We start from the raw sequence: 12,556 nt of genomic DNA, 5'->3' as shown, positions 1-12,556 counted from the left end.
AGTGTGGTTATCCGCACACCTTGGTGCACACCAAACAAATGGACTGAGACCCAACATTTCAGGGGGTCTCAGTCCACAGTCCAAGACATTGTGACCATATCCTTATAGTTTCGGTGTTAAAAATGACACTTTGTTTCAGACTAGAACAAACACAACTGAACTAAAAATTCAACCCTGAATAAAATTCAAGGCATTGATTTTTGCCTACTAAACTACCACTGGCTCTGCACCCCTTTACCTAAATGTATTACTTCAGACTTATGTGCCCTCTAGAAGCTTGTGTTCTGCAAGTGAACGTCGCTTGATTGAAAAGTCACTTTTACGGACTTTTTAATGAAATGTTCCCTCCTGGTCAACTCAATCTGAGTCCTTAACCATCATCAAGAATCGACACATCTCTTCCATCTTTATTTGACTCTCTAACTCTAGCACTCTCTATTCTAATTATATTCTTATAATATATATAAATATATGATATATAAACTTGGCTTTATATATATATATATATATATATATATATATATATATATATATTAATATATATATATATATATATATATATATATATATATATATATATATATATATATATATATTAATATATATATATATATATATATATATATATATATATATATATATATATATATATATATATATATATTATAATGCTTTATGATCTTTTTGTATTCTATCTGTTTTTTTTTCACTTATTATACAGTTAACAAAAGCAAAAAAGACCTCTGACACTAGCTTGCTCTATTTTTTTCTATTCTACAGTATCTGTTTTCTTTTTATGTATTAAAAGCGTACGCGTACTGTCCTCTAGACACAAGCATCAATGAAACAGGGCTTCTGAGGAATACAATGAAAGCTTGCATCCATAGTGAGATACTCAACTGAATGCTAACAGTCTAGATTTCACATAATTTTAATGGCCTACTATGAATAACAAGAATAAAAGCCAAGTAAATTTAAAAGGGACAGCCATGGTTTGTGTGTGTGCAACATCTTGAAATAGTGGGCAAAATGGCGGGAGTTTTCTGTTTATTCAGGCAGAGCATTAAACCTGTTCCCTTTACGCCATGCTTTGTGTTTTTCTTGATATGTCACATGCAGCCCAGCCTTCTTCCTCTCCTTCTCCTCCTCCTCTTATGCACCTCCTCTCTGACCTTTGACCTCATACAGACATCATGTTGACCTCTGGCCCTCATTTATCTCTCTGTCCTCAGACAAGTCGTGTGTTTTCTTTTCCCCTCCAAGCCACCTTCCCCTCTCCAAAAAAAGGAAAGTTATTGCTCTGTTCTGTGATCAATCCCCTCCATCACCAGTTGTATGCTTAGCGCCCCCTACAGGAGGGAGGTGTTTCTGACTCACCTGTCTCCTTTTCTTTCTGTCTCTCTGTCTCTCTCTCTCTCTCTCTCTCTCTCTCTCTCTCTCTCTTTCGCTCTGTCTCCTTCTACCCAAACAACCCTTTCTTGTCTTTCTGCTATGAGGCCTGTTGACATGCTCTTGTGGCACTCTCCTGGATGTACCTCATTCCATAATCTCTGCATGCAGGGTCCAAAAGTAACTTCATGCCACATCTGCCAGTGGCGGGTGAAAAATATATATTATATATAAAAAGGTTATATATATATAATATATTATTTTAGGCTTTGGTGTCGTATTGCCACATAGAGAAAAAAACACACATAATTTTAGCCATCTTAGATAAATTGACTACAGCACTTGTATAACCAACATATATATCACATATATTAGCAAGATTCACATTATTATTCTTAAAATTAAATGTTAATTTTGGACCCTGTCTGCATGTATCACTGGAGGGCATAAGGCATGAATGCTTCTCCTTGGAGATTTTGATAAAACTTTAGCTTGAACGGCTCTAAAACAGGACACAATGACAATTCATGGAGTGCGTGTGCATTAGCATAAAGATAAGTAAAACAAAATAAAGTCTACGTAAAGTCAACTTCATCTAACCAAAAAAAGTTTGATTCAGGGAGTAATTATATTCTGTTATCACTTAACTGTCTTATTGGCACATTTTGTTATCGTCCCATGTGTTGCCCTTCAAATGGGAAAAAAATGTATAAAATTATATATATATATATATATATATATATATATATAAATCACTTTTTAGCATGATGTCAGTGGATCTTGCTTGGCATGTTAGAGCTGCATGAAGGCCTTGCTAGTGCTATTTGTGATAGTTGCTTTGATTATCGTTAAGCTCTTTGCTTGAGGAGCACAGAAAAATGTTTCTGTTACTTTTCTTTTTTTAACCTTTTTTGGTCACTGTACAATCACTTAATTATACTCAATGTTGTCATTTTCCTCATGTCTGTCTATTACCTGTGAATTCTTGGATCCTGTTCAACTCCTTACTATCAGTTTTAAGCACTTATACAAATAAGTATTTGTTCACAATTATGCTTTTTCTGTGTAAGTTGATGTTATGTTTCTGTTTATACATAACATATTATGGATTGGCTTGTGTTTTCTATTTGAAAACTTTATTCTCCTTTTTTTTCACTTTATTTATTTTTTACTTTATTCTCATGAGCTTGTGACTTGTGCCTTATTTGTTTGTCTTTTTGTGTGTGTATTTTGTGAGTCTATGTCTGTTTCCCACTCTGCCTGTAATAAAAGGCCTATGATACACACCAAAGGCACAAGAGCTAATGAAGTGAAGTGTATGTATCAAATGGATGCTGTCCTTTATACAGTATACATACTACATTTTCACTACACTCATGCACCCTTTGTCACTTCTATACAAATTATATTGTGAGTCTTTTATGTCATAAACAAATTAAAGAGGGAAATCATGGTTTCTGCCAAAACACCATGGTGTCTATAGTTATAATTACTGTAGTAAAAGTGTATCAGGAAGAAGATGCATATGAACTCATTAAGATTCTTAAGGAGATCAAATTAGTAATTTTAAGTGCATTAAATACATAAATACATTTTGACCACTTTGTGTTTTTAAATTCAATTTTTATTCAATCTCTTTTGTTCTGATCTTTTTATTGTATACTGACACCATGCAGAACATTCTATTCTATTCTATTCTGTTCACAGCATTATATTTCATTTTAGTTTTTTCTCAAAACTTTGTATTCCAATTTTTCTGCATATTTTATCTTCATACTACTTTAGGTGCACATACAAAATGAGTTTCCTAAATCATTGACGACTAAACATAACTGTTTATATATTTTTAATTCTCACTAAACCGGTTCTTTCAGATATGTAACAATATTAGATTCCAGCTAACATCCATTTAACCTTAATTTTTTTTTTTTTGGTAACTACAAATGAAGTCCCATTAGTCAATGCATTAACTAATATTAACAAATAGCAAGCAATACATATGTTACAGTTGCTAAGGTCTAATAATATTGACCTATACAACTTTTGATTTTAATAATGTAATAAGGTATGTTGAAATTACCATTTAACAAGATTAATGAATGCATTAGAAGTAGTTTTAATTGTTACTTCATATTAACTAATGTAGAGAACAAATGGCACCTTACTGAAAAGTGTTAGTGATTTTCAAAGGAACTACACAGGCATGAGGTCACATGATTGAGTGTATCCACCCAATGAACTGCCATTCCAGGGCCATGTGGTTCATATATCTCTTTGGTGTGTGTAGTGTGCTCTGTGTGAGAGGTCTTATCTGTACGAGGGTCATAAACTGAGGAGAGGAAACAGACTGGTCAATAAGTTCCATTTTTTTTCTCAGAGTAAGAATGTTATTTTGGACAATACACATCATTCTCCCTCTCTGACAATACACATCACTTTCTTTATTGTATAGTGAAACTTGAGTTTATTGGCATTTCTCTCAATGAGTGTGTTTAAAATGTGCTTCTATTTAAAAATAGACTATGAATAATACAAGAGTACTAAGGTGCTTACATGACCTTACATATTGTTGACTTATGAAATAATACATGTTGTTTAAGAAAAAATGAAAACACGCTCATTGTGAACAATTAAGGATATATATGTTTTTGTTTTTTGTTTTCTTTAAAGCCACAATTATTTTTATTGGTATTTGGTCCTAGGCATATCACTATATGTATAGCTATTGTTTGTTTGCTGACTTGTTGTCATTTAAAGGAGAAGTGTATAATTACCGCAAGACTATAGTCACCAAAGGGAATAGCAATAAATAAATAAATAAAAAAGTTTCCATTGCCTTTGATCAGGGAACCAGATTGTCCCGCCCTAACCTTCTGTCATTGGTTGAGCTAACTTTGCTATATAATATAAATATAATGCAATAACACAGTAAATACACACTTCCCCTTTAAGGCTTGAGTCTATGTAAATTCCAATATTGGTGCAAAGTACTTATTGGATTGTAGTTTGAGAGGACGGGTTTTCACACTTTACTACAGTTTTTCTGCATGTAATTTATTATTTTACTTGAATCAAGGTTACATGAATGTAATGAGTTAATTTCAGCTGTATTTGTTTAGTACTGTTTACAAATGTGTACGTGTAAGACCTTGCCATTCCTTATGAGACCAATGGTTATTAATTGTTGCTGGTTGCTCGCATGCATGTTCTTTAGCCTGATGGAAGCCAAAATGTTATGACACAGAGAATGAGAGCATGAAAGATGAAGCATGTGTGTACAGGGTGCTCTGCCCCAACTCCACAGTTCTGAAGGGGTGTCTTTTACCTCCTGGTTGGTGACAGTCAAAAGGTTTGACTTATCCCTGTTATCTCTTGTGACGACAAGTGGGGGCAGCGACAGTCTTATACAATTGCATACTTGATGCTACAACAATTGCCTGTGCTCTTGCTGCTGACCCAAAGCTGCTGTAAGCTATGTAAGCCACCTTGCCTACTTTCTCTAGACTTGAAATGATATGTTGTGTGATGCTGTATTTCTGCTTTATATTAAAAGCCACACAGTCAGAACTGAAATGCAGTTTTAATCATCACTGTTAGCATCAAATCCAATGTTGGCCAAAACAAACACGCAAAATCTTTGACAGGCGGAGGGTTCTCTGATTGGCTACCATGTGCAAAGATGCACTCAAGTGCCCAGAGACTATTAAAGGGCATCTGCTTCTGTGATATCTGATATCAGGTACTTGGGACAAGAAATGGCTTACAGCAGCTTTAGCCGTCTTGCAACAACCTCTCTAAGTTCTTTACATTAATCCCTGTTTGCTTTCCACCAAGTCAGTGGACTTGCTCTCCAATCTCCCTTCCCTAACCCCCTGGTCTGGAGCACATCCCTCCTGGGTTCACTTGTGTGGGGGGCTGACTGGGGGGCACAGTGGGGGGCCTGTATCAGTTTGCCTCTCTCTGTGTCAATCCAGGTTACGGGCTGGTGATACAGGAAGAACTAGTTTCACCGGCCTCCATGCAGTACAGTCTACCTTCGCCACTGGGCAATGATCCCTACTGGCAAGAAGTCTCAAGCATGGAGTGTGCACCCATCGCTACCACTGAAGAGGACACACTCATGGAGATGTCTGAGGTACAGGTTTGGCCCTCAGGCAATAGTCCTTCCATTGTGGCTGTAGAGGACTCTTCACTGGAGTGCAGCAATGCTGATGACTCTGAGGCGCTACTGAACAGGAGTCTGGGCCCCTCGAGGAGTGGGACTCCCGGTGCAAACGGACCAGTGGGACTTTCTGCTCAGGGAGGGTTAAGTGGTTCCATCGAGTTGCTTGAGGATCAATCCATTGGGGCAGATTCAGATTACAGTCCTGCTGGGATGCTGTGTCTGAGTGAAGGAGTCAACATCAATGCTCTGGACAGAGGTCAGGGTTTGGAGAGGTCAGAAGGGGCTGTAGGTCAAGAAGTCAGCAACACTAAAGACAGTTCCAGTGCAGGTTTGGGAGAAGGAGGAGGTGACGGCACAATCTTAGAAGATAGCATATCTCTCATTTCAGGGCAACAGCGAGTTTATACTCGAATGAGTGATTCACCTGGGCTAAGAAGACGGGCAGATCCTGGTGATGACAGGTGAGTTGCCCATTAGGCTTAGAATTACTTTGTTGACCAGTAGGGACTCTGCTATATATTCCTCAGGAAGTAACATCAGGTAATCATTCTCAAATCTTGATTTTAAAGACCTTAGAAAATGTTTCTGAGGCCATCTGGTTATTTACATGCTGATAGCTAGCATCACTGAACACGGTTGCAAAAATCTACACTATTGTGAAACTGGTTTCCCAAATTATCTCCATGTTACACTAGGTTTGTCCCAAATCGATGTAACCAGCCCACCCATTGTTGTGTAGAGCTGGTCGAAAACAGACAAGGCAATGTTTAAATAGTGCCACAGAGTTTAGTCTATTCTTTTAGGAAAATGGACTGAAAATATCAATGACTAATGATCTCCCACTTCAAAAAGTTTTGGCCTCTAGAATGAGAACAGCCCATCATTCTAAACTACAAGCAGACTTTAGTCTGGGTAGTGTCATGATACAGTTTTGGCAAGAATGAATACCAGGCTGTGAAGGATAGAAGTACAGTTTGTTGAATGAATAGTTCTGTTATTTAACAACATGCCATTTTTTTAGCTGATGAAACATCTTTTCAAAAGCCTTTAATTAGACAAAAACTATTTGAAAGTTGTAAGGTCTAAACCAGGCATGTTCAATCCTGCTCATGGAGGGACACTTTCTTGCAGAATTTAGCTCCAACAGAATGGTCTGGAAGGTTCTAGTAATCCTGAAGAACTTGATGAGCTGGTTCATGTCTGTTTAATTGGGACTGGAGCGCCAGTGACAAAAACATTTTTTGGTAAGAAATTGCCAAATTATGCTTTTAAATGTAAGTATTAGGTTATAATTACTTAAGTAATCTAATATTATTGTATAATATAAATCTCATGATAAAAATGTAAATATATATATATATATATATATATATATATATATATATATATACTCAAAATGTGGTTCAACCGTTGATTTACACTTTATTGTGTACAAAATTGGACCAAGGTAAACATATTTAGACAAGTTTTGAACCCTGTTTTGTTTTAGGCAGTTGAATATAACAAAAAATTTTAAATGACAAAGTTTGACTTTTCATTGCTACCTGGAGCTGCCAGTTTGTTAAGTTTTCTAATGATTGTCAAACAGCAAGTACAATCTATGCAAAAGTGGCAACTCTGTAAGCGCACTCAGTGTCAGAATTTGCTTACTCATTTTCATTCATGCTTTCAAGTGGGCTATATTAGTTGACTAATGTAGGGAATAGTGAATCAGGATATAGGGGATAATTTTGAACACAAGACTGGTTTAAATTCAACCCTAATTGATCACACCTGAACCTACTGATTAAGGGCTCCAGGATTACCAGAAACTTCTACCAAGTTTTGGAGCAGTCTGGAGCTAAACTCTGCTCCCGTCAGATAATTTCATAGAGTATTTATGGAAAAGATTAATTGGATGGCATTTGTTTATATAATTACCTCTTTTCATTGTCTGTGGTTCTCTGTAACAGAAATATATCTTCTTCAACTAACAGATTATTGCAGACTGCATTGTCATTACCTCTTTGTAATTTTCTGTCTCATTTCTCAGGTTAAGTGGTGGGTCCTTCCTGTCTTATCTACAGGATCAGGGGGCTCCTGGTTGGCACTCGGCCCCAGAATCAACCCAGAATAGAGTGGGGTCTCTACAATGCTCCCTGCCTAGACAGGCAATGGAGTCTATGATGTCATCAGTACAAGCCACGGTGGACTGTGATTCTAAGCAGTCTTGCCTAGCCCAGGAAGCCCTAATTGAACCAGTGCGGGACATGGGGCATTCTGAGATCATCCATGGGCATTATCAGGGAACTCAGCCTTTTGAGAAAGGACTAGGCTTCCCGCACAGAACAGCTAACATTCGTGGTTGGGAGGACATGCGTCTAAGAGGACAGGTAAGAGTTGGGAAAGACCTTGATTCATATTATCTTCATTTTATCTAATTTAATTTGTGTTGTCATATATCAGGTACTATCTGTTTATACTGTGTCCTGCAATGAAAAGATGGGTTGACTTCAAGACTCTTACCACATCTTGAACAGTGGTGTAAATATTAATTTTGAATTGTCTATCTCTGGAGTATACAACAACAACAACAAAAGCTATTTTATAAGAGAAGTCACAGACAAAGGTTGGATTTGGGTTATGGCACTTCCATTAATTTATACGGTGTCCTGTGGTAATGACGGTGGTACAACTCTCACAGCAATTCAATGACCTCAGTGCTTTGTGATTGCTTATCAAGGCTATAACAGACTAATAACAGACGGACCCCGTCCCGGTGTACTCTCACCAGAACTCCCGGGAGCAGAGCAATAGGGGGAAAGGCGTACAGTCGAAGCCTCGGCCGGGTCTGTACCATAGTGTCCAGTCCCAGAGGAGCTGGATGAACTAGAGACCGAATGTCAGACCTCCCTGGTGGTTGATGTAAGAGACCACCAATGTGTTGTCGGTGCGCACCAACACATGGTGACCCCCTAGGTCTGGGAAGAAGTGCTTCAATGCACAATAAACTACTAGCATTTCTAGACAATTGATATGCCATGTCAGATGGTGACCACTCCACAAACCACGGACAGGGTGGCCACTCATGACCGCACCTCAACCAGTGAGGGATGCATCCGTCGCTAGTATTACACGGTGACAAGGAGCTCCCAGCACCGGGCCCTGATTCAAGAACCAAGGTTTCTTCCACATATCTAAGGCACGGAGGCAGCGCCGCGTGACCTTGATAGTTCGAAGTGGATTGCCCCACTGGGAAAATCCCTTGGTCTTGAGCCACCACTGTAGGGGTCTCATGTACAGCAGGCCAAGAGGTATCACGTTGGACGCAGCTGCCATCAGACCCAACAATCTCTGAAATTGTTTGACAGTGAATGGCTGGCCTTCTTTGACACTCTCGACTGAGATGAGGATTGACTCAATACGAGCAGGGGACAATTGTGCCTGCATCGCGGTCGAATCCCATACTACGTCTAGATAGGTGGTTCTCTGAACTGGAGAAAGTAAACTCTTCTTGGCGTTCAGTCTCAAACCCAGCTCCCCATATGTGTGAGAACGCTCGCCACCCCTGCGGGGGCCTCTTACACCAGAGTAAGAGGCCCCCGCAGGGGTGGTGAGCGTATCAGCCCCGCTACGTGCACGGGCGGAAGATACTGAGAACAAGGCTCGCTGGGGACCACTGCGCCCTAGAACACTGGCAGGGTTGGCAGATCGGCACCCAGAGGGCGCTGAGGCGAGACGGGCACCGTGTATTGTTGTGTATGCCGCTCTACCCCAGCAGAGGCTGCCCTCTGAAGCCCTGAGCTTCTGGCGTCAGGGCTTCTTGGCCGAGGACTTCTTGGCTTCAATAACTGCCCTTAGATCTTGTTTGGGCCTAGAAGACCTCGGCTGAGATCATCGACGACGCTCTGTTTTTGAACCTCACGGTACGAGGGGCTAGCATGCAGCTGGGGGACCTCCCGCACAGATGCCCCAAGAGAGCGATGAGGGAGGAACTTATGGAACACCACCTGTTTGCGGGCCTCCTGAAACCTGTCGATGACAGTACTGACTGCATCGCCGAACAGGCCAGAAGGTTGGATTGGGGCGTCCATAAGGCAGACCCTGTCCCACTTTGTAGCTGTGCTCTCCCATGCCCACTACATTGCCATAGTAATCTGACGAGGGGATGTAGAGGTGGGCTGAAAATGGGCGTTTCCACAATCTGGCGATCTCTTCATGCAGATTGCCTCGCCCTTAGGAATCGTTCATTGTGCTTGCTTCGCTGCAGTTCAGTTGATTTCTTGGCGGGCCATTCAATGCTTAGTTTTGGCACCGCACGAGTCACCACCTCTAAGAGCTCCTCATACTGCGGCGAGTGAGGTGGCGAATCCCTGTCGACAGATTCCACATCAACCTCCTTGGAGGAAGAGAGGCGGAGTGTCGATCCCTCTCCCTGGGTGGAAGGAACCCCAGAGCGTGCTTCCAACTCCAGAGATTGGGTGCCAGATCTAGTGGAAGTGGAAGGAAAAAGGGTCGCCCGTCTCCATTCCCTCTGCCAAATCCACTTGCGAACCCCACGAGTGCAGCTGCCAAGACAAACAAGTGCAGGGTTGACAGAACCAGGCTAATATGATCATACTTCCTTGTTCTAGTAAAAACATTTGAATTTGACCAGCTGGTGTTTATTGAGGGTACAGAGCAACCACCCAATAAAGCATTACAGTAATCTGAGCTTGAGTTCACGAACCTTTGAAATAACATTTCTGCATTTGAGTATAGTTTGTAATTTACATGTATTTGTAAGCTGTAAAATGCATTTTTACATATGCTAGAACGTCTAAGGTTCGTGTAACCAGGGTTACTGGTTCCTCAAAGGAACGAGATGCTGCGTCGATAAAGTTTGGGAAATGCCTCCAGCGTGACGTCTCTGAATAAAATGTGTAATCAGTCCAAAGGAAGGGCCAGACGTCATAGGCGGGTGACGTCAGAGACCAGGAAGCATAAAAGCATGAGCGGCGAAGCCAGTAATCAGTCTCAATGGATGAAGCAAGTGCCGGCCAGAGAAGCCTGAAGTGTGGCACTGCGATGCAGTGTCTCGTTCCTTCGAGGAACCAGGGTTACATACGTAACGGGTTACGGGTTACATCTAACTTCACATAGTCAGATAAATATGGCATTTTATTCCTTAGAATTAAATATAGTCAACCGCCAGACGAGTCAACACAGTCTGGTGTAGAAAAACTTGGATAAAAACGCAACAATATAATACATGCGTTGCCTCGGCAGCGGACATGTCTTTTTTATTTTATTACTATTATTTTTTGCTACTCAATCACACAAACAACATCAATCTCCTCAGAGAAAGATGAATGCTGCAGCGAGCTCTGCCTCCAAGGACGAAGAAACCGCATCGCGAGTTTCCAAGCCTTGAGAATGAGCTCTAGATCTAGTGATCATGGGTGGAGATAGGACGAGCCGTCTCCAACCCATTCACCAGATCATGTGCAATTCGCTATCACGGTCGCCGCCGTGCCTCAGCAGCAGCACGACCACAACCGCTATATCGCATGCACGGACACACTTCTCAGAGCATGCACGGCGAGAGAGCATGCAGCAGCGAGCTGTCTCAGAAGCCGAAGAAACCGCAGTGCTGGTTTTCCAAGTCCCGAGAACGAGCCCTAGATCTAGTGAACACGGGTGGAGATAAGATGAGCCATCTCCAACCCGTTCGCCAGATCATGTGCGATTCGCTATCGCAGTTGCCGCCTGCCTCAGCAGCAGCACGACCACAACTTCAAGATCAGCCCCCCCAAGAGCCAACTTCGTGAGCTCCACTCCTCATTAATGCTGCTTATTATAATATTAGGCATAATATGCTTGTGTAACTGGTGTTTGTTCAACTGGTGCCTGTGCAACTGGTGAGCTCAGTGATGCCTTCCACATCAATCTCCTCATAGAAAGACAGGCAGTGCATCGTGCCCTCTCACCGGGGAGAAAGTACCGCAAATGCGGGCTTCCGAACCAACGAGAGCGGACGCCGGATCTGGTGGTTACAGGTGGGGTGAAATGCTATTTCATGCATACTGAGTTTTTTACACTGTTAAAGAGTTGGATTACCATGCTAAACATGGACAAAGTTTCAAAAATTAAGTTGTACGTTTGAAGGAGTATTTTTGTTCCCAAAAAACTCCTTCCGGTTTGTCACAAGTTTCGGAACGTTTTTTTCGAGTATGGCTCTGTGTGACGTTAGATGGAGCGGAATTTCCTTATATGGGTCCTAAGACTTCTGCCGGAAAAGTGCGCGCTCCCGTATAGCGAGGCTGAGCACAGACATTTCACTGATCAGAGCAATCCCAACGAAAAAGGGTCACGATCGTGTGTTGGAACTGCAGGCGGTGAGTAAAACTGCTTAAAATATCTCTGCCTCCTTGTTAGTGCGTCCCCTCCCATGCCGGAGACCCGGGTTTGAGCCCCGCTCGGAGCGAGTCGTTGCTGCTACTGCTCTCGTCAGTTTCAGCCTCGGGATCTGATTCTGGATCATAAATAAACGGCTGAATCTGACTGTAAGCCATGGTTTGTTTTGGATGATGGTTTTTCCCTCACGGTAATGTCACAGCTTCCACATGCTCTCAACGCAAAAGCCTACTGGCGCTCGTGATTCTTTAGCTCCGCCCACATGTCACGCCTCCAGCCGGTCGTGTTTTTCCGGGAAAAATCGGTACAGACTATCTTTCTCTTATGAATATAATAAAACTAAAGACTTTTTGGAGTTATGAAGGATGCAGTACTACTCTATAGGTACTGAAGATTAACAGTATATTGAGTGAAAACGAGCATTTCACCCCCCCCCCCCCCCCTTTAAGGAAGAAGATAGGGACTTGCCCGTCTAGGTTCCTTCCAGCGATTCCGAAAGCGAAACCCGTGAGCACAACCACAGCTCCACCTCAGCAAAAGAAGGGCTGACACCTCGAGAAACACCAGTGAAAGCTCCCTCCTCAAAGAGAGCAAAAGGCTTGCATCGCAGCCGTCAACTCCCTCGAG

The 12,556-nt window shown here is 41.5% G+C and overlaps 1 protein-coding gene across 3 annotated transcripts in view; it reads left to right on the top strand.

The window, feature by feature from the left end:
* The window catches only part of LOC127990615 (ankyrin-1), a 135,580-nt gene that overhangs the window by 107,160 nt on the left and 15,864 nt on the right, over positions 1 to 12,556 (top strand). For all 3 annotated transcript variants that reach the window (XM_052591509.1, XM_052591513.1, XM_052591514.1), the window contains 2 exons: positions 5,364 to 6,015; positions 7,587 to 7,926. In XM_052591509.1, coding sequence (XP_052447469.1) covers positions 5,364 to 6,015; positions 7,587 to 7,926 — 992 coding nt within the window. The remainder of the gene's footprint in view (positions 1 to 5,363; positions 6,016 to 7,586; positions 7,927 to 12,556) is intronic.

This window comes from Carassius gibelio, chromosome A5 (genome assembly GCF_023724105.1).
Source record: "Carassius gibelio isolate Cgi1373 ecotype wild population from Czech Republic chromosome A5, carGib1.2-hapl.c, whole genome shotgun sequence".
Classification (NCBI taxonomy): domain Eukaryota; kingdom Metazoa; phylum Chordata; class Actinopteri; order Cypriniformes; family Cyprinidae; genus Carassius; species Carassius gibelio.
The sequence above is the reverse complement of the archived record's forward strand: the minus strand, read 5'-3'. Positions and strand labels throughout refer to the sequence as shown.